This window comes from Mastigoproctus giganteus, chromosome 8 (genome assembly GCF_048544385.1).
Source record: "Mastigoproctus giganteus isolate SK-2022 chromosome 8, ASM4854438v1, whole genome shotgun sequence".
Taxonomy (NCBI): domain Eukaryota; kingdom Metazoa; phylum Arthropoda; class Arachnida; order Uropygi; family Thelyphonidae; genus Mastigoproctus; species Mastigoproctus giganteus.
The window spans coordinates 144757513-144784375 of record NC_143582.1 but is presented as its reverse complement, the minus strand read 5'-3'; the positions used below and the strand labels follow the sequence as shown (position 1 = coordinate 144784375).

Genomic DNA, 26863 nt, shown 5'->3' with positions numbered 1-26863 from the left:
TCCCAACCATTTATCAAGGAAAGACGTTATTGGTTGAGACGACAAGGAAACTATTTGAATGGGAATCCCTCCACCTGCACTCAAGCACATTATATCTTTCATTAATTAAATAAATAAATCTGAACTGGCATATTACGAATGTCCGTCCGCAATATTCTTTTAAGTTAAATAATAATCAATATTTAACATCACAATAAAATATCTGCATTCTGGAAACAATTAGCAAAGTGCGTTATGCTATCCTGATTCAAAACGAAGTAAAATGTAGCTTAGTTTATTTTGCTCTTGACAGATGGCACTGCATTGCATTCCTAAAGGCAGGCTAAAGCTAATTTCCTTTTAACTGTTGCCTGACTTCTTTATTAACACGCGATGCAAATAACTAAATATCAACGATTGGCTAAATTTCACAAGCTGAGAACCTTCCCGGTTGAGTTTCGTGGAGGTGTGACGTTACTACACTGATCGACAAGTTTCGCTCCTCCCACTACCGGCGTTCAGTTTACGCTGTCACGTGACAAACTCCCGTGCATCTTTGCGGCAAGCAACGATGCCGAAGTAGCGTCGAAGCAAATGCCGTCCTACCACCGACTGCGTGCCGGAGTACCAGCGTCTACGGATGCGAAGATAGCGGGAGAACTGGTGCCACGCTGATGCCAACGTCAGTTGTCACATGACCAAATCCACGTGATCTTCCGAAGGGGTACCAGTTTCTACGATTGCGTAGAAAAATTCATGAATGAACTTTGTGTGTATAATAACAAAGAGAGCAAAAAATGTGAAAATCCATAACAGAAGAGTTTCCATTTTCGTGTCATCATTTCAGTAAATTTATCGATAACCTCATTGAAATTAATTTTACTGGCATATTCTTTTTCAATAATATAGCAAGATTTGATAATCTAGTCTGACCCACTGATTAGCCGAAGTAATTTTTAATTATTTTTAATTTGGGAAAGCTTCTGTCGCAAGGAGCTATACACGTACTGTTAAAAAGACTTAAAATAATAATAAATTTGGTAATAAACTTTACAAACTGTCTACTAGGATGCCGTAGGGGTCATCTGCTGGTATAGTCCATACGTGCGACGCATGGTCATGCCAGATATTGTTCCGGGTTGGCCCATGTTGTATTGGGTAGTCAACTCTTGAACAGTGCTACGCCTGTTCGCCTGTAAGAGTCGTCGGACCCGGCGCTCACCTCTAACATCAACTTTTCGCTGACTTTAGCAGTTTTGCCCTCTGGTTGTTGTTTGACCATTTTGACGCCAGTCCTGGTACACTAACTACGGCGGCTGTCGAACACCCCAGCCGTTTGGGAAATCGAGGCACCAGCTATTCGAGCACCCATAATCTGTCCTTTATCAAAGTCCGATAAAGCCTTCCTTTTACCCATCACGCTGGGAATTTTACTTTCATGCAGTTTACTTTTACTTTTATTCAGTTTTCATAGGGGTGGTCATAATTCAGTGATACCTCAGTGTACAATGTGAACATATCATTAACTATTTTAATTCGATGTAAACAATAAATATATTTCAATTGCATCAACATATTCAGTGAGAGGAAATCAGAATGAAAGCAACCTTCTGAATATGTATAATACGGCTTTCGCAAAATAAAACAAATATTTGTTCAACGTTTCAAGTTTCGTTAGCAAAACACTCGAAGCTACTAAAATAAATAAAACCTTTTACTTCTATAGGCATTAAAATTTATATGTAGCATCATCTAAGCAACAGATAAATCTCATCATCCTATTTATTTTTCCCTCGTCATTGTTTAATCACGGGTTGTCTTGTAATAAAATGCAGCCTTAATAGATTTTACTGTCAAACTTCATTCAGTATTTTCGAATAATCTGGAAGGTTTTATCTACAATTCTGAACAATGCTAACATTATCTTCTTACAGGTCAATAAATACAATAAAACACTGGTTAACTGAAGATAAGATACACAAAGTTGCTTACCCATGGCTCAAATCATACACGATGCTTATAATGTTCTTTTTAACTTTTAAAAATGAATAACTTAAACTAAAGTCGTATCGAAGAACGGATTGTTGCATTGTAATTAGCTGTGGGAGTTTTTTTTTTTTTTTAATAAAAATTAGTTCGAAATTTGACCAATAGGGGCTAAGCGATCTGTTCATTCCAATAACTAAGCAACTTTTGCGTTTGTTGGAATGACTAGGATTGGAAATTCGCGTAGACGAATAGATATTCGTAACAAATCATAAATATTCTGCCAACAGGTACTCGCTTTATCGGATTGGCACACAACTCGTCTGAATGCAGTCCTAATGAAAAAGCGATTTCTTTTCATTCGTTTGACTTTTAAATCATAAATGATTTAAAAGTCAAACGAATGTCATGGATAATTAGTACGTATTTTTACATATGTGTAATAAAATATATGTTCAAGTAGCACTTCCTGGTATCATTCACCTGCGATAACCGCTTATAATTATCGTTTTCACGGTACGTACGAGGAAATGTAAAAAAAAAAAAAAAAAGGAAAAAGAAATAATAATAAAGATATCACAGTGACATGTGAGTGGCATTACCTTCACAGATGGGCGGTATTTTAGATAGTACAGAGTAATACTCTGTGGTACAACTACCGGCTCGTTTCTCAAGGCCATCACATGTTTAAAGCTAACTGTTCATTTTGCGCTGCCTGCTGAAGAGTTCTTCCTACAACACACAACGGCTACTAACAGTTTCCATACAACATGGCTGAGTCTATCAAACTTAACACTGGGGCTGAAATGCCGATTATTGGGATAGGAACATGGCAAGTAAGTAAAATCTTTACTTTCAATATGAAATATAAACCTGGATATAACTGATTATACTTTTTGTTAATTTTACACGCCCTTTACATTATGGGAGTATGGGATGAAAAACTATAAGGTTAAAATGCCGAAGCGGCAGCCTCATCGTAATGGAATAACGGAAGTTGTAGTCTCTTCCTTCTAATCTGTAATGGACAGTACAACTACCAGCTCGTTTTTCAAGGCCACCACATGAAGCTAACTGTTCACGTTGCGCTGCCTACCAAATCGTTTCGTTTCTATAACAGACAACGGCTACCAACAGTTTCCATACAACATGGCTGCGTCTATTAAACTTAACACCGGGGCTCACATGCCGGTTGTTGGGATAGGAACATGGCAAGTAAGTAAAATGTTTGCTTTCAAAATGCATTATATAAACTTGGATATAACTGACTCTACTTTATGTTAACTTTACACACCATGTACAAACTTTGCATTATGGGGATAAGAACTGTAAGGATAAAACGCAGAAGCTCATCGTAATGGGAGAGCGGAAGTTGTGGCCTCTTCCTTCTAATCTGAAATTGAACTTGAGGTGCATACCGCAGAGTTAAACCGCTACCACTAAAGTGACGTATCTTGTCATTTTTAGGTTTCCAGAGTACATCCGAGTAACTTGTCCTAACGCTAAAATTAATATTTTTTTAAATTAAAAATGAAAATCATACATCAATGGCGGAGGCTTGATGCATTCATGAAGGCGCGTCTTAAACGCTTAAATTAATATTAATTATGCACTCATTGGAGAAGCTGTCAGGAAATGGAACAGGGACATCACGCCATCTGTCTAATTCCTCTCCCTCCAGCCTTCTGGAACACTGTATTATTTCATTTATTTTTCTTAATTGTTTACAGACTCTGGCCTTCAGAATGTTTCATTCTACTTTCCCCCTCCAGCCCTAGAATATTATCTGGTGACGTTTGTACATTCATTCCAAAATGAATAAATTCTCTCCAAAAAGGAATTGGTGATTCAGTTTGAAGAGAATTTATCCGTAATTTAAAGCATACTGGCCTACGTCTAAGTAAACTTACGTAGAAGCATACAACGTTACAATTTCTAAAAATTATTAATTGCCCGAACTGTCCAGTTACCAGTCCTCGCTTGATATCGAATATCAAAAAAGAAAAAGAAAGGAAAAACATTAAAAAATGGGTCGCAGCGAACTTTGATAAACGTGAGTAAATTAAATATTTATTATAGAACTATTGAAATTATTATAGACATCTTTGCATCTCTCATTCAATGCTCGGGAAGAATTTGCCGAGCGTTCGAGCTATTCAAGTCACACTTCTGTAATCTTTTCACTCATTCAAGGAAAAAAGCGGAAAATTACTCACAGGAGTAGATATTCCAATCAAGAACCGGTGGGCGGAGCTAGACCTGTCCATTATTTGTAGTCGCAAAGATTCATGGGATAACGCCTCATATTCCACGATAGTTTCGCATGTGAAAGAAGTAACTCATTCAAAATGCAAAAATAAAATGAAAACATTGGGACAGTTTCATTGTTTGATAATGCTCTGTACAACCATCGATACAATTTATTATTTTTTTTTTAACGGCTCTGGCAGGAGGAGAAAAGACAGTGGTCAATTTTTAAAAGTATACTTGAACAAATTAATGTAAGGAACAGTTTCGACATAGTTTATATGGATTTTAGTAGGGTAATTTGACTCAGTTCCTCAGCAGAGGTCACTATATAAGCTGGAATATGTTGCGATTACTGGAAAGGTTCTAAGATGGATCTTAGAGTGCAGGGCAGAAGGCAGATGGTTGCGATTAATGGATATTCTTCAGTTCGATGTAATGGAGGAAGTTGGGTCCCCCAAGCATCAGTTCTTGGACCACTGTTGTTCATGATTTTCATAAACAACATCGACGAAAGATAAAGGGCGTGTTGTTAAAATATACATGTGAAGCAATTGTTCAGGAGAGTTCATAATGATCAGTGCCAAGCAAGGCTCCTTCGGGATAGTTCGACCAGGCTTCAAGAATGGCCAGAAAAGTGGCGGCTATGTTTTAATGCAGCAAAATGCATGATGTTACTTGGAGAATAGCAACTTCAAAATAACTTATAATCTTTGTAAGTTTAAATTAGAAACAGTTGAGGAAGAACGGGAACTAGTGTTTACGGCACGGGCCGATATGAAGTTCTCTGACAGTGTAAACAGGCTGCTAGAAAATCCAGTGATGTCCTATCGATGGCTTATCGAACAATATCCTGTAGAGACAGAGAGGTCATAGTCCTATTGTATAAGGCAATTGTAAGACAGCATTTGTAATACCGTGCTCAGGTATGGAGACCTGATCTGAAAACAGATATTGAGCTTCTTGAAAAAGGGTAAAGACGGGCAACTCGCATGGTGAGATCGACAAACGGCGAACGTACGAGGAAAGACTTCGATTATGTGGGCAACAGAGGTTAGCAACCAGGCTCCTTAGAAAAGCCTGGTTGAGGTTTATAAGGCTCTGAGATGGGTTAGTAAAATGAATGAAGGCAGACTTTTCACTGTTATAAAGAATTCCAGAAGTAGGACCATAAATTAAAATTACAGGAGAGTTTCGACTAGATTGTAGGAAGTGTTCTTTTAGCCAGTGAGTTGTGGATTAGTTGAACAATTTACCTCTAAATATGTATATTTTTTTATTTGCTGGTGCAGCTAAAGCCCGTTGATTCTTTGCACTATATGGCTAATACTAATTGATATTTTTCCTTCATATCGTTTTCGGCACTGAGTTGGATAAGAAGCTTTTTCTTTTCTTTTTTTTATATAAAAAAAAGAAGAAAATAAAATAAAAAAAAAAAATAAATAATAACGGTATTGTAGAAGTGGAAAAGTTTCAGTCTGTTGAAATTGGTTTGAGAAAACATTTCAAATACAAGTTTTATTGTTTTTTGGTTCGCTTATTAACGCAACAAATTCATGTGAGCTAAACCGAGTCATTTTTTATTGTCTTTTGTATTTTTTTTGAACTTTTCCTTTTTCTAGCAATAAAACATACAGGAGAACAAAATGTTTAATTTCCAAGTATGAATAGCAACTGAATGTATCGTTTACTGAAGTGTGACGGAATATCCGATGGAGAGAGAGAGAGAGAGAGAGAGAGAGAGAAAATCTTTAATTGCAACTAGATGAAATACAATATTGATAAAGTACAATTGCAATTGTCCCGTCACGGACAAAGGCCAGGGGCTCACATCAGAGTAAAATAATTAATTGTGTACGCAACGATATAAAAAGGGAAAAAAATGAAACATGTTATTATGATCCTTTACATAATGCAGTATTAACTACATTTAAATTTACAATAACATACACAAGACGTTTCCAAATCTGGTGCAGCTGCTGCTAGAAAAGCCATATGTACTTTTGGATTCCACCAGGCTTTGGAGTGAGGTGAGCTCCTTATCTTCTTTGATGTGGCATGTTGTGCAATGGTGTTTACCCAGCTTATTAAATAGAGTTACAGCAAGCGAAAATGTCACACGTTTCAAGGACACGCAAAGGTATGATGGTGGCAACTTGCAGATATTTTTCACTGTTCTGGAAACTAGGGCTGGCGAAGATGGAGGTTTGAACGCTTTTTCGGGCAAGTGGCCCTCGCGTAGGTTTTTTTTTTTTAAATTTTTCTGTGCTTAAAATGAGCGACAAGTAAATATACTAGTATCTTGAACGCTTGTAGTTATCTCCTTATCAATTAATTATCAAAGAATATAACTTTATAGAACACATAAAATTCTATAGTTTTACGCGTTTTCTAAACTTAACCGTTTAGTTTAAAATCACGATAATGGGTGTTGCAAAAGGAAAACGCTCCTAATATAATTTAAAAAAAAATGCCGTTTAATAATACCAGTAAATAATTTTACAAAAATGTCAATTCGACTCACATATAGAAGAAATTCCAATTAATAATACCAACAATTTAAAAAAATGTAAATACCAATTAGGTCAAATTTAGCGGTGCCTTCTCGTCGGTACAAAGTCCAAATTTTCATGTTTTATGAAATTTTTTGAATACTGCATGCTTCATCACGCCATGGATCTATTTACACCACAAGCAACACCAAGTTCACGAATCTTACATAACAAATACACGCGACGCGTGCAGACAGTGTAAAACTAACGAGACTGCAATAAAACTTTGCTTAATTTATGATTTCCTCTTTTGCATACAAACTGTATGATAAATAATGGATAATAATTGAGCAATTTCTATTTCTTATGAAATTTGGGTTGGCTCGACAAACCTTTCTAAGAGAACTAAATATAAAATTTTCATGAAAATCCGTTCACTGCGGGTCGCGTTGTTATTATTTATTTATTTTTTTTATTTATTTATTTACATGCAGACTCGCTGACAGATGGACTCGATGAAGACAATAGGCGCTTTATATGTGCATATTTATGCATATAAATGTATGCGAACGCCGCTAAAAATGAGATGAAAACATGTTGAATAGTGTGTATATATATTTTTTATTTGATATTCAATGAAATGTTTCATAATCGATGCGAGGAAATATGCTTGCAGTTTATTATTGAAACAAACTTTCATCTGGTATCGTGGTGTAAGTCGGGAGTTTGAATAAATTCAAGAAAAAATTAAACGAATTATTAGAAGGGATGGACAGGCGATGTGACAAGTTTTTTCTTTCTTTTATTTTTTCTGATTCCGTATATGCTTTGCTACAAATAATATAATACTATAAAGCAAAAATAAAAAGGGACACTAATTTCTTATTTAAGGAATAAACTGTTTGAAGACTTTTTTTTTTTTTTTTTGTCCTGGGATATATTTTTCTTGCATTCATGGGCGCTGTTACAGCCGAACTCTTAAGGACAAAAACCCTATTTTCCCGGAGGAAAACTATGCGACCTCCTCAACGTACCTTCACGTGTAACGACGCTACATGTGATTGTGGAATGAATGTTTCTCAGTAAATGCTAAAAGTATCTCAAAAACTACAGACGTTTTCATACAGGGGGTGGTCAAATTTCAAACTAATTTTTGAGTTAAAATTCCAAGGTCCAGCAAGGAAGAGATTCTGAAGCTGCCCGATTAAACAGCAAAATCGTCTGGAGAAGAATACACCAATTATCGACACAATATACTTACTCCTCATAGCCTTATGTACGGTAAGTCCAAAGCAACTGGAAGTTTGCTTTGAATTGGACTTAACATAGACTTACTGTAGTAGTTTTTTTGTGTGCCAGTCCTTGTTTTTCTTAATCGATGATCAATCTTTTTTAAAATATAATTAAAACTAGGGTTGCCACTTGTTAGAAATCTCTTGTAGATATCTAGATTTCTGTCTCTATAAAGTAAAGATTATGCCGTCAGAATTGAACTCAAAACCTTTCCAGGGACTAATGAACTAAACGCTGATAATTTGGTATCGATCCGACTTTTCCTTTTCAACTACTGCCCGAACATCTGAAACTATACATAGGTTTCTGTCGAGGGAACTGTGGAAATTTGGTTTGGAGTCAGAATTGATGCCATATATATTTTTTCCCAAGACGGAGCATACTTTAAAAATTTGGTGCCTACTTAACTTTTTTCTTGTGTGTAATGCTCAAACATCTGCAGTGCTCCATTTGTATATATGTATAACTCGAGATTTTTTGAGGAAAAGAAAAACAGTCCGAATTTCTGCTGTTCCGATTTTAATTAACTTTGAACTCGAAAGATCTTTCTAAAAGACTCAAATCTAGTATTTCATGAAATTCTGCTCACAGGAAGTCCATTTGTTATTGCAAATGAATGGAAATTGTAAAGACGATGGTCACTTTATACATTTTGAGAATGCGCCTAAAAGGGTTGAGAATCTTTAATATATCTAGGCTATCTCGTACTTAAATCTCTTATGTTAAATATTTAAATAGAAACGAAGGGTTAACTTTCCAGATGGAAGTCCTTGAAATGTTGAAGCTCCGAAATTTACCTTACATTGCGATCCTTTGATGATATCCTACCACCGTTCTCGTTCGAATTCGCAGAACTCTTTTCCAAATGAAATGCGTAATTGCATTCGATTAATCTGCCAACAGCAATAATTGTATCACCGATAATTTGCAGAAAATATTCGTTAGTGTCTCAATATATGTAGCACAGTGTGCTAAATTTATTATATCGTATGCACATAATTATTGAATCAAAGGGAAAAACAGTTATTTGTTGGTTATACATTATGTTGTCCATTTTGTGATAGTCCTAACTTCATTTTTATTTTTTAGTCCACACCTGAAGAAATAGACAGAACTATTGAGGCAGCTTTGGACGCAGGTTACAAGCACATCGATACGGCCTATATGTATCAGAATGAAGCTGATATTGGTAAAGCTCTCAAGAAAGCTTTCGACGAGGGTAAAGTGAAACGTGAAGACCTTTTCATCGTGACCAAGGTAAATTGTTCACGTTTATCATATCAATTGATCACTCTTCTCATTTTTGTGTCTCTTTTATTTTGAGATTTCAGTTTGTTCACGTGAGCTTTTAATTTTTAAGTCAATATTATAATTTTTATATTATCATAATTAGTTTTTAATTTAAAATATGGCTAATTACTATTTATATTTTTATGAATGAAATTCATAAAAAAATAATAATTCAGATTTTCACATTAAGAAAATCATTTTCAAGGTTTTTTTTTTAAAATAAATAAACCACCGAGAATTCCTGCACTTTGAATTCAAAAATATGAGCTAATTTCGTGAATTAGTTTATTTTAAAATGTAAAACTTTAAAATTGTATTTAATTTTAATATAAATAAAAAGATTAAAACATAATTATGAATTTAATTATTTTTTATATCGAAATTACTTCCCCTATACTTTCTTTCATAAATTTCTATTCTACATAATTTTGTCTATTCTACATAATTCTGTAGCATTATGAGTGACATCTTTTATAGTTCTCTTGATGCACTGTTTTTTTAAATAGGCTCAATGTCACAAAAATTTCGCCACTCTAACGGAACTTTCTGAAAATATCTGCAAATTATCGAACTATCTATGTGTTGGAAGTAAAAATAAGTGCTACAGAAATTCATTGCAGTGATCAGTAAGACTCTGCTCCGACTAGGTGCAAAAGAAGAAGAAAGACAGAACATTGGTGAGCCAGTTTTCAGAAAGGCTCAAGATGCCCAGACCATATTTATGAAAAGTTTATATCCAACCAAGGGCAGATTTACCAACAAGCAGTGATCCAGGACGTCTAAAATTATGACTGCTTGTGTCCCAGTCTACATAAATTTGAATTTTATCCAGTTGAATAAGTTTGAAAGGGAGCGTTGCATTGTCGGGTTTCATAAGGCTGGCTGGACCACCTGGCAAGTTGCTGTTCCTGTTAGCCAAGGTCCTTGGGAGCAGTAGATAGGAGGAAACACAGCCACCATCCGGGTTCTTGCACGCTGTTACTAAGATGGATTAGAACTCATCTTTAGGAAATCCAATATCAAGAAACAGCATTAATAGTGACTGCCAGTGTTGAAATACGTTTCCATTTTTGCATTCCGTCGACACTCTCTCATTGCATTTCATCATACATAGGTACTTTTATGGTGCAAAGACAGAATCAGCTGGACACAGGAATGGCGACTGATTGCCTTTAGTAGTAGTTCTTTCTGGAGAGCGATGTTTGTCGACGCCCTAGTGTAAAAAGCTGTTCATGCCAGTATTTAACAAAGGAATACAAATCGAAAACTTTAAAAATTATGATATCGGATGCCATCTCTCATTCTCGCTCTTCATCACTGATTTGTGTTCAAAGAATTCACAGCAACTATACTAAAGCCTGCCCTTTTGCCTTTTCTCCATTATGTGCATAGCCCTTTGTTTCAAAAAGGAGCCTATACTATCCCATATGGCTATTATATGACAGTCGACATTTTCCCCCTAACCTGTAGGGCCCCTGATTCAATTTTTGTTGCCGATATCTGGGACATGATGGAACATCAACTTTGAGTCACTGCTCAGCAGGACAATGGTGAGGTTGGAGGAATATTCCAACACAGGTTTACAGCGAAACGTTCTCTTCTGATATTTTCATCATTTATTTCCTTTACCAGATATCCCAGCTCAGATAAATATATGTAAATCTACACTATTAGGAAGGGACAATTTTTTTTGACACTGAGTGTAATTTGTTTGCATAAATTGGTGTTTGCAAAAGCGGATTGGAAAGATTTGCAGTTTTTAAGAGCAGTATTTTCTCATTTATAATTTGGTTATTCACTGACTAAGTACAATAGCTACTGTACTTCACCCCACTTTTCCGTTGCTGTTCTGTTAAACAAGAATTGTTTAATTGAGCTAATTAAAATTGAGCTAATGAGCAAGAATATTGAGCTAAAATGGGAATTATTGATACGAAACAACTTCTTTCTTTGCAACAGCTTCCACTTATTGGGCATCGTCGTCATTTGGTTAAACATTTCATACAGAAATCTTTGGAGAGCTTACAGTTGGAATATGTTGACCTTTATTTGGTTCACACTCCCTTTTCATTTCAGGTAAGGAATCTTTATTATTTCTTCAAGAAGCTTTGATTTATAATAACTGCAATATTATTATGAATAAGATGATAAACCGCCTCGTTCATCTGTTGATAAATCTTTATCAACAGGTAAAGGAGGGGGAGGTCGCCTTTGAAAGCTACGGTTCTTTTTATCGCTTTATTCCGTATAGTGTAATTGCTATTCTTTATATTTTATTTTTATACTTTATTTTACTGCTTTTATTGTAATTATAAGACCCGATAAAATTAACTTAATTTGATCGGGTCTTATATTATAATATTATTTTAACAAAATTTCAGTTATATGCTTGGTGTATTACATTCCAGTTATTTAAACTAAAGAGAACAAGGTTATCTGTTAAATATGAAAAGTATGATATTCACAATTTATATAACAAGCAAAATAAATACTGCATGTCAGTAGGTTCAAATTATTTCCCTGATTTCTGAGCCAGTTCCGAGGGTCTTTGTCATCAATAATTCCTCCGAGATGTCTTAAATGAGGGGCATGCGTCGATCTTCCTGACCACAGTCCTGTTAAGCGATAATTGTTCTATAAAACTCTGATTAGAACAGTAACTTTCTCAGCTTTTACAATTTCTGAACATGGCTAACAGTTAGGCGCAAAACACGTCTTTTCTGTAATTTTGAAAAGATTTTGTGCTGTATTTTGATTGTACAAAATTTTATTGACAAAAAAAAAAAAGCCACCAGGAATAATGAATTCAGTAGTCATCATGTAGCTTAGCTAGGGAGTTTCAATGAGAAGCAGTCGAGTCAGAGAAATCAGAAGGTAAAGTCTGGTAGTCGTTATTCTGTAATAAAATTTGAGGTAGACTTGGCCAGGGCGACACAGCGCAAAACAGAAGAATCAATCAGATCGATTCCAGAATCACACGAAGAAAGGAAAAACATATATTCTCAACGATGATAGGTTCTTTACTAAGTAAGATTGAAACACGAATGTTAACCAATAAGTTCTGTTTGGAGGCAAGAAACTATCGCATAAGAAATTATGATTGAGTTAGAAGGTGTATATCCTGATAGCTGCACTGTGTGTTAAATATTTCCTTTGAAAATTCTTAGAAGATTTCAAAAGTTTTTCCTTGTTTGCAATTAATTCGTGTTCATTTCTAGAAGCAAAGTGATGAGAGGTAGTTGAGATTTGTTGCTGAAGATCTTGATAAACTGAGAAAGAATAAATCACATGTTGCCAGTCCTTGATGCCACCGAATATGGAAGAATCTGTAGAGGTGAGTTTAAATTGTAAGAGCTTCGCATTCAATGATCCATGACCTGTTATTAAGTATGATGTGCAGAGACTAGGGAAGAACCATTTCTGTACAATGTTGGAACAGGTAAATGAAATGTCGAGTATAAACGACTTAATAACGACACCTTTAGTAGACAAGGACCATGTGGATTGCCAACAGTTGGTGAGAAGATTCCAGCATTTTTCTTTTTCTTTCTTTGGATCAGCAGTTAGATCGACAATAATATTAAGGAAGGTAATAGGTATCCCTTTCCTAATATAATAGCAGAGACCTTTCTAAATAACATGAAGGTCAGCAGGTCAAGTAACTGTGATAGCTTGTAGTGCTGGTGTGGAGACTGTATGGCATGTTTGAAGCAGTGCCAAGAGAAAAGACCTTTATAGTTTCCAGTTGAGATTTTAAAGTTAGAAGGCTGGCCCTTTTAAACCAAATACAGGAGGCATGTGAAAGAATTGCGATAAAGACAGTAAGATGCAAGATATAGAGAGTATTGTTTTTTAGTCCTGATTCTTTCCTAGAAATTCTGAATAGCATTGATGTAAAGTTCTTAATCTTTTTAGAGAGATGCTGTAAGTGTGAAGAGAAAACTAGATGGTCATCTAAGAGAACACCAAGGTGTTTGTGTGCTGACACTAGAGGAAGTGAATTTACTTGATATTTTATTGCTGGAGGCCTACTGTAATTTAGTCTTCCCTTAAAGATCATTTCTGTTTTTTTTCACTGAAACTGTGAGCTTGTTTTAAGTGGCCCAGTCAGATAATCTGGGGAAAATGTATTTTTTCAGAAGATTCTAGATCTCTTTCGGAATTTCTGTGGACAAGAATGGATAAGTCATCGGTGTTAAGCTATTGTATTTATATTTGTCAAGTCATCATTGAGGAGAGGCCAATCATTTGGAACTAAGTTCCACACTAGGGGTCCAAGGACAGACCCCTGGGCAGCCACGAGTAATATCTCTGCATACAGACTGGTGTTTAGTTTGTATCAAGAAAAATAGAGCAATTACTAAAATAGTACTTTATGAGAAGGTATAATAACTGAGGGCAATTTGCAACTCGAAGACAACAAATGATGCATCAAAGGACAACAATCAATATGGTTTAAAGCCATATTGAATATAAAAAATGAACGGTGTCACCTGGGGGAATAGAAATAAAATTTCACCCACCCCACTCAATCTGTGCCATCTTGGATTTTCACTGCCATCTTGTCAGCCATTATATCAGTTCATATACTCAACCAATACTACTTACGAGGGTTCACATCCTTGATTTCACTCCACATCGACCAATTATGTCAAACGTTAACTCATAATCAGTTTGATATCTTGAAATATGCTAACGCAGACAGAATTTAGACTGAGCAACACCGAAATTTTTTCCAGACAGTTATTTTGATTGTGATTATTTAATAGTTCATACAGTATTTGCTACAAAATAGTTCATACAGTATACTTATCCAAAAATGGAATGACCAGCTGCAATGAGGGGAGTCTGAGTTAAAGAATATAATTAAATTATAAAAATTAGATATCACATTACAAGCACTTATTTTGAATGTATTATATATATATATAAGTTGTATGTATGCAATTTTTAATTGTTATTTTTACCTGTGTGAATAACAGAGAATAGTCATACTAACATGTTTTTGCCCTTCTGATTAGTATAAGAACGACACTGAATTGATACCTAAAGACGAGGATGGCAAAGTGATAATCGATACGGAATCTGATCTCTTGGACGTGTGGAAGGTGAGCTGACTTTGAGAAATTACTACACTTTTATATTACGAAAAACTTTCAGGACTGCAATAAAAATAAAACATTTCACTTATCAGCTATGGCGACCAATTTGTAGCCTTATTGTCTTGGTTGTCCTCAGACGAATTCTGTAATGACTCAGATAAACCAATCCAAGCATTGAGTAGTGATCTTTCTTCCTATTATACCGTAATTAGGTTGCTAGATGTAACTAGAATGGCACTCTAAAAGTTTTGCCACGCAGTATTTTTTCCCTTAGCTATTCTTTATTTCATTATTTATTTAATCAGTTTAGTAATTAACACTATATTATGTTATGCATTATATTAATGGTTATATTTTTACTAATATACGGTTGATCTGCCAACCCGCACTAGACTAGCGTGGAAGATTATGGTCTATTTCCCCCAGCATGAATTGTTGAGGAGGCTTCCATCCTGCTGTGGATTGCTAATGGCTGCAGTTTACTTTTTATGACTTATGTGACAGAAGCATAAGTCACAAAGCACAAAGCTGATGAACTTTCGATAAAAAGGCAGTTGTTAGCTGCACAAAAACTAACCCTATTGAGTGTCACTAAGGCAAATACAACTTTATCGAATGATGCTCTGCACCTTTTTATCTGCGAAGGTTCCAGCAGCTTTGTTAGTGGCTAAAAGGAATCTTGTATATGATGTGAGGAAACGAATAGTGACAGTGCTAATGGGAACAGAGGTGGGGGAGTTGGAGCATTCCATACCTACCAGGATGGCTAGGAATAAAATATCGCAAAGTATCTTTAGATTATGGCAGGATCGCTGGGATGAAGTATATCATGGAATGGGCATTTACAGATTCATTCCTAAAATTGATAGTGTCAGTCTTAAGAAGAGGCTGTGGTATGTGTTGGAGACCAATGTGGTGAATTTAATAACTGGTCATGGATTCAAGGAAGAGTCGAAATGCTTTAATTTGTGGAAAGTGTTAAATTTCACATGTTATAGTTGAATGCCGGAATTATTGTGATCTGAGATTTAATTTGGATACGATGGTGGAGGGTATTACCAGAGGACACTGTTAGTAAAGTAATTTTGTATGAACAGTGTTTCTAGGAGTTTTGAAAATCTGTAGAGTTTTTGTAAGAATTTCTTCTTACAAAAACTGTCTACACTGTACAGATGTCTGTACTCCATCGAAGCTTAATCACCAATACTTAAAAATGCTAAAAGCTTGTCCTTCGGAGAATGATGAGCTTTGAGAATTTAGTTTTTTACTTTTTTTAGCTTTAGTACTACATTAAATTTAGCTTTTGTACTACAGTTAGATTGCTGATTGAGTTTACTGAAATTATAACGTTAATGTTCATGAAATCTTACAGTGATACTTTAAGAAAATTTTTGTTGTTAATTAACATAGTGCATTTTGTATATTATGATATTAATCAAAAATTTAGTTTATTTTAGTTTAGTAAAAGTTTCATTTTTATTTCTACAATTCTGTACTATACACATTGATCTGCTCACTAATAATCAGGATGTGTTACTCTGCATAAGAATAGATCATCCATCTCACTGATTTCTCACGCATCAAATTCTGTAAATTGCTATGCTTCTTGTTTTACACAGGGTATGGAAGACGTCTTTGATGCAGGACTGGCCAAAGCCATTGGTATCTCCAACTTTAACCACGAACAGATTCAGAGAGTTTATGACAATGCTAGAATTAAACCAGCCAATATACAGGTGGGAAGCATAAATTAACTTCTAATTATTTTAGTCTCTCTTTCCCCTGCCCTTTTTTATCTCTGTCTCTTTTTCTTCTTTCATCTTTTATCACTCATTTTTCCACTCTTTTCTGTTCCACCTTAGTTCTATTTTCTTTAACTTGCTCTCTTGTTCTTTATTTCTTTCTCTGTCATTTCCTCTCTCTCTCTCCATTTTCTTTTGCTCTCTCTTTCTTGCTCTCTCTCTTTCACTATCTCTCACTTTCCTCTATCACTTGCTCTCTTACTTTGTTTTGTTTTCTCTCTCACACACTGTCTTTTTTTTTTCTCTCTCTCTGGCTCCGGCTCCTGCTTTCTCTCTTTCACGTTCTTTCTCCCCTACTCTTTCTTTATTTCTTTTGTCCTTTCTCTCTTGCTGCTTTGGTTGCTCTTCTCCCCTTACTCTTTTTGTGTTTCCTTCTTAGTTCTATCTATTTTCTCCTACTTTCTCTCACTGTCTCTTTCTTCGTTTCTATCTGTCTGCTTTTTGTGCTCAAGCTTCAAAAGCAAGTCTCTCGAGAAAAAAGGCAAACTAAAACCAGTTTGATTTTTTAAAATAGTTTAATTAAAAATTACACTCTTCTTATCAAAAAAAAATTAATTATAGTGAACGAAGAGGCATGTAGCAAGCGAAAACAGTGCGATCTACTGGAAAAAATTAACAAAAACCAGTTTTATGGGGGAGGAAATGCTCTACTAATTGAATTAAGAGTTATTTTGTGAAAGCCTTATAGCCTGAGGTAAAAATATGTTAATACTGACTACATATCTACTTAGGGCATTTAGATGGCTTAAAATTTGTCAATCTGCATTTCTTAAATTTTATAATGTCATTATAAAAACACATTACTTATGTTTATAACAAAGTTTCATAATGCAGATATCAAAAGCAAATATTCATAGCAATAAAAGTACATTTATTTGAAAGGATGTGGAAGCCTCATTTGAAGTATGTAATATTTTCCACACTACAATACGATAGTTTTGTCAGAATTAAATGTGCTGTACTTGCATGCACACCAAAGGCCATATCATTAGGTGCACCTACCCTTTTCATGAAGTGCAGCACTCCCAGTAAAAGCATCACACTGAAAGGTACCAGAAATTCAGTGCGAAAATGGAAGGATGAGGATTCAGTGAGTCTTCATGATATTCTGCACAAGACACTCTGGTATGAGTATCTTGTAAATTGCAACCCTGTGGTGTTTTTACATGTTACTGTATCTCGGGTATATCGAGATTGGTCCAATAACCAAATAATATCCAGCGAACGGTGAACCTGTAGTCGGAAACAGGTCATTGATGTGAGAGGCCAGCAGAGGCTGAAAAGGGCAACAGAAAGACTGCATACAGACAGTCAAATAGCAACCAATACAAGAGTAGTAACCAAACAGGCATTTCAGAATGCACAACTCATTGTACCTTGTTACGGGTAGAGTATCGCAGCTGACGACCGAATTGGATTCTGCTTCTGTCAGCAAAAGAAAGAAGGTAGTGGGGTCAGGAACACTAACACTCAACATTGGAGCTTTGGGAAAACGTTGTCTGCTGTGATGAATCCCGAATATTGCTATTTAATATTGATTATTGGACTAGAAAATAATGGAAAAAGTCAACAGAACTCAATCAAATTGCATTGAAATCTGTTGAGCTGTTTGGATTGAGGCTTGATGATCTGATTGGACTGAGATGTAATTTAACACCTGGGGGACGAGGTGTATGAGCTCTTTGGAGTAAAAATTAACCATATGATTTCAACAACTGTAAGAAATTGATTAATTATGGACCAGCATCCTGTGGCATGCTTTCAGGACCTCGTTGAGTCCATGCCGTGAAGAATACAGGCTGTTCTGAAGACTAGTGATGGAGGGCGCTAGGGTCATGAAAGAGAACAGGCAGTTGATTTTCGGCTGCTGAAAAGGGATAAGTAATTTCGATATATTTACCGTATTCTTCGTTAAGTGGCATACTACATTGTGTTCTACAAAGATATTACATAGGCTTAGAAGCGTTCGTTAACTTATTTTTTAAATTTAACTAGTGATTTTTTTATAAGTTAAGACTCCCGCTAGAACTGGTGTTGGCTCCAGTATTGTTCAACTTGCCGCAATTGTGTAGTCGATACGAAATAGACTAACGTATATCTCGAACTGATAGCATGCGTGTGGTATAACGTAAAACTAAGTAACGTAATATGTACTACTGCATTAGGAATCTGTTAGCTTAGTATAGTATTATCAATTAATCAATAAAATTTATTAATCTTATTAAATTTCATTGTTAATTAAATTGTATTTAAACAGAAGTCATGATCCTGACTAGAGCTGCAAACAACGATCAAAGACTACCAAGAGTGTTGTGACTTGGCGAAAACGAAGGGGGCGATTCTCCAACGCATCAGTATCAAAAAATGTGCGAAATGTGAAATGTTTGCGGACATTTTCACAACAGGACATGATCAAGCCCTGGAGGACGTCTTTGTGTATACTAGGTGCCTGGAGTGTCAAGAAATTAGGTGACAGCTCAGCATTCTAATGGGCATCTATGAGAATTTGAGGTGTAGGGTAGATGCCGTCAAAGAAATTAATATGAGGGCCCATCAAGCTCTCAGCTGCCCAACTCGATGTGACACTCCTGTGCATCAGGCAACACAGAGGTAATCTCCAAGGCAGAATGCGCTGGTCCCACAGGATCTAGTTATTGTCAGGGAGACGGGGAATATATTATGCAAAACGGATAGGTGTAACAAGACCAAGGTATGTCTGCCAGGGGTGAAAGTTTAAATTGTAGAGCAGATATCATCTTTTAAGGGCACAAAATGTGATGTTGTTGTGTTGTACACGGCACTAATGATCTTAAGAGTAAGAGAAATGCAGATTTAATTAACAAGTACAGGTCAATGTTGAAAAAAAGTCGCGAGCTAGGGTTGAATCTGAAAGTGTCTGCAATTCTGCCCAGACAAGACAGGAGGGAGTACATGATGAGAGCCTTGTCAATCAATTTGGCTTTGGAGAGATTGTGTAAGGCTCATGGGGTAGAATATTTTTCAGCGTGGTCTGTGTTTGTTAACAGGAAGCCTTCAGAGACATAATCTTGGAGGCTACTAGGCTTTTCGTACCAAATAAGAAATACTTTTCAAGGTTTAGGCCTAACTGGATGCCAGATGAATTAATGAGGCTTGTGGCAGAGAAGAAAAACGCATGGGATGCATATAAATTATCAGGCGACACAGAAGCCTATGGCAGATATAAGCTAGTCTGTAATCAAGTCACAAAGGAAGTGAAGCAGACAAAGGCAGATTACGAGAAATCTTTGGCAAAGAATGCGAAGAAAAACAATAAAGAATTCTTTACTTGTGTAAACCCTAGAAGGAAGGGGATGAATCAGATTGGTCCATTAACATAGATGGTTTGACTACTGATGATCATACTCAGGTAGCTGATAAACTGAATGAGTATTTTGCATCTACATTCACACATGAGGAGTTATTCAAGGCGGGGAATGCCAAAAGTTTATCAAACTCTAACAGGGAGCTAAGTGATTTTGTAATAACTGAGAGGAAAGTTGAGGAGAAATTTTTGAAGATAAACATAATAAAAACATCTGGGGTTGATGGGAACTAGCCAGTTATATTAAAGTAGGCAGCAAAGGAAGTAAGCAAACCCTTAGTCATAATTATAAGAGCTCCCTTGGACTCAGGGGAGGTCCCTTTGGACTGGAGGTGTGCAAATGTATCCCCAATTCACAAAGGGGGTTCAAAATGCGACACAAATAGCTGTAGACCTGTTAGTTTAACTTGTGTTCTGGGGAAAAGAATTTAATCACTGGTTAAAGAAGAATTGCAGGATCATTTAGACAAGACAGCAGTAATAATTCAGACATAGTATGGGTTTGTTAAAGGGAAGTCTTGTCTGACCAATTTGATTGGATATTATGACGTGGTCACAAGGGAACTGGATGCAAAAAATAATTTTGATATCATAAACTTGAATTTCAGGAAAGCTTTTGATACTGTTGCACATGGAAGACTACTGTACAAATTGGAGCAGTATGGCATTAAGGGCAAGTTGCTACGATGGATAAAAGGTGGTTGAGTTTGAGATGACAGAGAGTGGTAGTTAATGAACACTGCTCTTCGTGGAACCTGGGGAACTCACCTAATGTTATTAGGTGAGTTCCCCAGGGTTCGGTGCTGGGCCCATTGTTGTTTTGTGTATTCATCAATGACATTGATCAAGGTATATCAAGCTTCATGTCCAAGTTGGCACATGATACAAAAGTTGGCAGGTTTGTTAACGATATTAAAGACAGTATGCTACTGCAACTGGATCTAGATAATTTGGGGAATTTGGCTGAGAAGTGACAACTGAAGTTTAACATTGACAAATGCGAAGTACTACACATTGGTTGCAGTAACCCAACAGAAACATACCAACTGTGTGGTAGTACACTCAGGGAAGTGGAGAATGAAAAATATCTGGGGATAATTGTGCAATCAGATATGAAGTTTGCTGAACAGTGAAGACGAGCTGCCAGAGCAAGTCATGGAGTCTTGTCAATGATATATAGGAATTTTGCTAGCAGGGACAAGGAGGTGAATATCTTGTTGTACAAGGCAACACCTTGAATACTGTGTACAGGTCTGGAGGCCTCATTTTAGGAAGGATGTAGAGGTGCTAGAATGAATACAGAGAATGGCAGCAAGATTGGTAAAGGAACAAAGGGGTTCTCTTACCAAGAGAGGCTTAAATTCTGTAAGTTGTAGCATCTGGAGACTAGGCACCTGCAAGGTGGTCTGATTGAGGTGTACAAGGCCTTGAATGGTTTGAGCACGTGCAGTGCTGATGGGATGCTTGCTCTTACTCAGATTAAGAACCAGTGGGAGCATAGATTCCAGTTGAGGAAAGAGAGTTGTAGAATGGATATACGCAAATTTGCCTTTAGCCAGTGGGTAGTTGATTGCTGGAACAGGCTGCCATCTCTTGTTGTGGAAGTTGATAGCTTAATTAAATTAAGGCTGAGCTGGACAAGCATTTGAAGTGAATAGATGGATGAATGAGAGGGTTTTTTTTTCGGCTGATGCTGCATAAGCTTGCTTTTTTGTATCGTATGCCTCAACTAATGCTAAGGGAGGGGGCTGCTCGCTATTATCGATTGGTTCTCGCCATTGTTAGATGCATAATAAAGTGACTACTCATTGTATATTTGAAATATATTCATTTGCCTTTTTTTCCCTTAGGTGGAGTGCCACATGTATTTTCAACAAGACAAGCTATTCGAATTTTGCAAGAAACTTGGGATCACTTTTACTGCATATTCTCCTTTTGGCTCCCCAGGAGGTGGAACCTTCAAAACGTATGTTCACTTTTCACAAATGTGTAAATTAATTTTGAAGTAGTTTTTCATTACTATTTAAATTTAAATAAAAATTGAAGGTTTCTTTCGTTAATCACAACAAGTCTTAGCTAGAATTCTACCTTAGAATTTTGTTAAATGTTCTGGTTTTTTCGATGTTTTTTTTTTAATTTCTTAAATCCGTTTTGTTGTGAAGCTCATTGTACTCTCTGATAATATCATTAACCCATTATGTTAAAATGGAACTCTTCTGGCACTGTAGATTCAACACGTAATGCACCCCACTGACCACTTCTTAGTGCACTGGCATCTGTTAGGCACCACGAGCTTACTTTTTGGATTTACTCTGTTAATTTAAAGCCGAAGTGTTAGCTGCGCTGAATGTAATTCGCCTTTGGAGTTCTCATTTGTGGTTAAAAGTTGCAGAGCAGGAGTACCTATTGTTAATTATTTTTGGAGAACTCTTAATTAATATCGTACATATAATTAGGGATTGTCCGTTCTGATTATCAATTTTGGCACATATTTGTTAATGACTAAAATTGTTGACGTCCTTATTACATATTTGTTTTGTGAATATATTTTTAATGACCTGACAGGATATGGATAATTTTTTTGAAAAGTAACACGCGCTAAGTAATTAAATGGCGATTAAACAATTAAATGGCGATTTAGTGATTTGTCTTAGTTATTCTTTTACTTAGAAGTACTGAATTTCTAAACTAAATCAATTTTTTTTTGTCTGCTAGAGCTTATAGCTATGTTAATATTAGTGTGAATAATTAGAGCAGCGCAACTTTATTAATTTTTGTAACTTTTAACTTTTAGAATACTTTATATTATAACTTATGTTAAAAATAATTTTATACTAGATTAATTTCACTCTTATTGCAATAATCCTTAAATGTATATCAAACTCTTGATATGATATTTGTTCTAAAATATTCAATAAGTTTTATTTGAAGGGTATGGATAATTTATTGTTGTTACAGAGTAGACTCCTCGCCTTTAGAAGACCCAGCTCTGAAGCCCCTGTGCGATAAACATAACAAAACTCCAGCCCAAGTAAGTTTTTTAGTAAAAGCTCAGTCATAGAATAATGTCTGTTAGACTGATGACGAAATAAATGTACATACTAGATGTTATGTGTCAAATTATTATGAGTAAAATTATGTAATACTCCCTATTTAATAACATAATTTACTCTCTATTTAATTACATAATACTCTATTATGTGTCAAATCGGCTAATCAGTGTGCATGGTTTCATTTGACACTCGCAAATTCCTATAAATGGCAATTCAGCTCGAGTGAGCCCTCACACACATAGCGCTGCAATTATATTCACTGCTATTAAACACTAAAGAAAAGGCTTAGACCTTTTTTTTTAATTTCAGATTACTCTGAGATGGCTCATTCAGAGGGGCATAATTGCCATTCCTAAAAGTACCAATCCAGGGAGGATAAAAGCAAACTTTCAGGTAATATATTACGCAATCCATATTTTAATGTAATTAATAAATACTTATTTTGAAGGTGATATGCTGTTCATTGAATAGATTTTCTCGATAATTGTGTTCTACTGTTAGCTTGATTTTACAAATTTTCAACAATATGCTGGTTTTCAAAAAATTATAGAGGCCTAAACGCGAACGATATTTAATTGAGAATTAAATATTATTGACATTTGTTATACTGAAAAGTCAAAGGTGATACTTAATTACTTACTCTCTGGTGCTTGGGCCGCGAGGTTCATTTGGTCCGCCTTGACAGCTAGTCGATAAAGAGCATGTGCATATCCTGGTCATATTTGTATATTTTCTCCATGACTTGTCTGACTGTTAAGATTTGACCAGTTGTGTAACAGTTTTTCATAAAACCACATTGATTATCCCCTATTTTTTCTTTATATAGTAAGTTAGCCTCCATAGTATGATATTTGACCGAATTTTGTTTGAAGTCTTTAAAAGAGAATTCCCTTTATAGTTATTACAGTCAGTTCTAGATTCTTTCTTGTGAATGGGACATATTATGCTTTCTTTCCATTGATCTGGTAAAATTTTTCTTTTCTCCAACTTTGTGTTGTTGGGTTGTGAATATCTTTATGCAGGTTTTCACCTTCTACCTGCCCTCGTTAGAAGTGCAGTTGGTAGGATCATCCTCCTCCCTACTGGGTGGAAAAAACCTGAGTTAGGGTCCGGTCGATGGCAGGAGGTATGTTTATGGGCCTTTTTTCACAACGTGACAGTTAGTGGATCTCAGGCGAAAGTAGCATGGATTTTCTCCTGGAAATTCGGGTTTTTCGTCCAGCAAACAGAAAATCGACCTCAGAAACACAAGCAATTTACAGACAGTATATACGGAGCACTATGACCTTTGTCGCTTATGCTCCTAAAACCTTAAATTGTTCAAATTTAAAATGCAAATCTAATAGCAAACAAACCTTACACAGTAAGATTTGATTTCCATGTATGTTTTCCTCCAGTTTTTCAAATCTCATTCGTTGTACATATAATGATCTGATGTATGTTATGATTTAGATTTATTCTCTAGTTAGAATTTAGATCAAAATACTTGTGTGTTCTTTGTGTTTAATTACGATTTAAAACGATACGCTTCTTAATATTATATGCAAGATGTGATTGGCTACTTTGTTTGTCTGCTAATAAGACTACGCGTTTTGTGTAATACATCCTATTTTTCCTTATGTGCAAATCACAACGCTATCCACGTTAAATATCTACATGAAGTGGCAGCTGTATATTTTCTGTTTAATTTTCAGGTTTTCGATTTCTCGTTATCTGAAGACGAAATGAAAGTGATCAACAGTTTGGACAAAAATTTACGTTTCTTCGATATGAAATTTGACCTGTTTAGAGGGTAAGATGCCTTTTGTATTATTATTACTATTATTATTACATTTTTTCTTCATGATGTGGTGATGGTTAATGGTACCAAGCACATAGGGTGGTTGTTATGTCTATTTATTACTGTTTAAGAAGGAACTCTTGACTATCCTACCTGGGTTCAGGATTACGACTTTCTGGAGTTCCTTGTAGGTGTTCTCTGGAAAACTATTGCTGCTGGGCTCTTGTATAGGATCTTTGGACCCATACCGGTGGTTCACACAGTGACCAGTATGGTCGTTACTTGTTGCATATGCCACATCTTCTTGATCTCCTGTCTTAGGTATGTGTACTTCCAGATCTTTTCCTCCTTGGTTTTCTGGACGTTTTCAATGTTCGGCACTGCTATGCCAATCAGATAGGTAGCCTTTTCCTTCTTGTCGACAAGGATTATGTCCAGTGTGTCGTGCGGGATTGTCTTCTGTTGTTATGGAGCGGTCCCAGTACAGCTTGTGAATTGGGGTTTCTAGTGCGGCCGATGAGTCATCCTTGTAAAACAGTACACTGCCTTTGATCAACTTCTATTTCTTAGCTAGCTTCTGATGTATTATCCTGGCTATCTAGTCGTGTCAACGAGTGTAGTCCATCGGGTTGATCATCCTGCTGATATTTGTGTTGGACTGTTTCTGAGTCCAGGTGGCATCGTCGACATGTGTCATCTGTCACAGTGGGCTCCTTGGCGATGTCTTTTTTATAATTCCTGGTGTTCATTACCTGGTATATGTTTAAATTTTCTTTTGTAAACAACATAGAAAAAAGTATAATTGCGGAGCATACCTATATATCTGTTGGCTCTCTTTACATGCTTGTGAAAAAGTCAAAATAATTAAGAAAATTATTTAGAAATACGCCTGCGTGTTTTGTTTAGTTTAATTAGCGTATGGAATGAACTGTGAAGTAAATTATTGCATTTGTAAAAGGTAGAATGCCTATTCTATTTGTAAAAGGTAGAATGCCTAATATAACATGTTAAATATTTTTCATGTTCATTTAAAAAGCTTAATTTAAAATTAATTAAATTAAAAAACTTTACAAAATTAAAATTTAAATTCGGAATTAAATTAAAAAATTCCAAAAAACTTAACACTTTATTAACCAGACTTATTTTTATTTTCCAGAATTGCAGATCATCACGAATACCCTTTTAACGTACCATATTAAGTGGCCGCTTCCTTGTGTTTACAGTTTACCTCAGTGCAGGCAACCAAAGATGACAGCATCCACTTCACAGATGCAATATGCATAATCCCACAGTTATATTACCTGCACTTCTCGGAGTTCTTAGGTCAATAAATGGGTCTCGTAATTAATTATTTATCATTATAGGAAATCTTCTACAATAAAAAGTAACATCTGTGCAATGTGTTTCAAATTACTGTGCAAGTTTATTTTTAAATAAGATGTAAATCTGTTCATAATCTTGGAATTACATCGTAGCCATGATTGATATTTATTACTTAAAGCGGTCCCAGCCAACCAATGGCAACCCCGCTGTCAGTTACACATAATTTAGCAGTACTCTTATATACTCCCTCTCCTGTTTGCCCAAGTAACAGGGAGGGAAAAACCTGCCATTACCAAAAAAGATTGATATGAACAAATCGAAAAATAATTAAATTACATAAAAAATAAAATATACATATAATTAAATTTCAGACAAAGTCCAAACTTCATTGGAAAGATTTGCATCTGTTCACAGTCTGTTGGAAAGCCAGCAGCGCTAGGAGCTGCCGAGAAGAGAAACACCAGCGCCAGGAGCTGCCGAGAGCAGAAATTTCAGCACAAGGCGCTGGAGTTGCAGTGGATATAGCAGACTCAAGCCTCCACGATTTCACAGAACTCTAGGTAATTCGGCATACGCCATACCGCATTACAAATCCAAGGCTTCCACATGCAGAAGAGTCTTCCGCCTAAGAAATATTGCAATTGCAAAGGCTTGGAAAGCCAAGAAGTTCTCCTGTTTATCAACTAGAATTGTCTCGCAGAATTCTGCCATAAGATTGAGATTACTAACCCGAGCTACCAATGCAATTTGTAGATCGCAGTACTCTTCACAGTTGTACATAATATGTTCCCATGATTCTCTTTCGCCACAATGGCAACTAGATCTTTCATTAATTCCTAAATCATGCAACTTTGCATTAATCGAACCATGACCAGTTAATAAGAACATAGCTTGTAAGTTTGGGGCAAACCATTTGAATTTTATCGAGGCTGCATTTCTGGGAAAAATTTTTGTGTAATCTGCTCTTTATCACAAACACTCCAACGCTTTTGCCAGACTTTTACCAAAGCATCCCAGATTCTTGTCCTTTCCTTCCTGGGATCTGCCAAAATGTCCACCTGTATATTCAGGAAAGAACAGGGAATGCCACGGCGGATGAAGTAAGTCAGTGCACAATACAATAAATGCAGATCAATAGGCAATTTTCCAGTCACAATCTGCAAAGCTGGGGTC

The 26863-nt window shown here is 35.9% G+C and overlaps 1 protein-coding gene across 2 annotated transcripts; it reads left to right on the top strand.

Annotated features, from left to right (window-relative positions):
* The first annotated feature begins 2638 nt into the window (after nt 1-2638).
* On the top strand, nt 2639-25777 carry LOC150081890 (1,5-anhydro-D-fructose reductase-like). 2 transcript variants are annotated; one of them, XM_090378959.1, is made up of 10 exons: nt 2639-2801; nt 9087-9254; nt 11247-11363; nt 14309-14395; nt 16009-16125; nt 21385-21500; nt 22493-22565; nt 22897-22980; nt 24282-24379; nt 25524-25777. In XM_090378959.1, exons 1-10 carry the CDS (start codon nt 2736-2738, stop codon nt 25564-25566), a joined length of 969 nt encoding a protein of 322 aa, XP_090235085.1. In that variant the 5' UTR covers nt 2639-2735; the 3' UTR covers nt 25567-25777. The 2 variants fall into 2 exon arrangements, with proteins under 2 accessions (XP_090235085.1, XP_090235086.1); XM_090378960.1 differs by lacking the exon at nt 2639-2801 and adding an exon at nt 3049-3180.
* Nucleotides 25778-26863: the final 1086 nt, after the last annotated feature.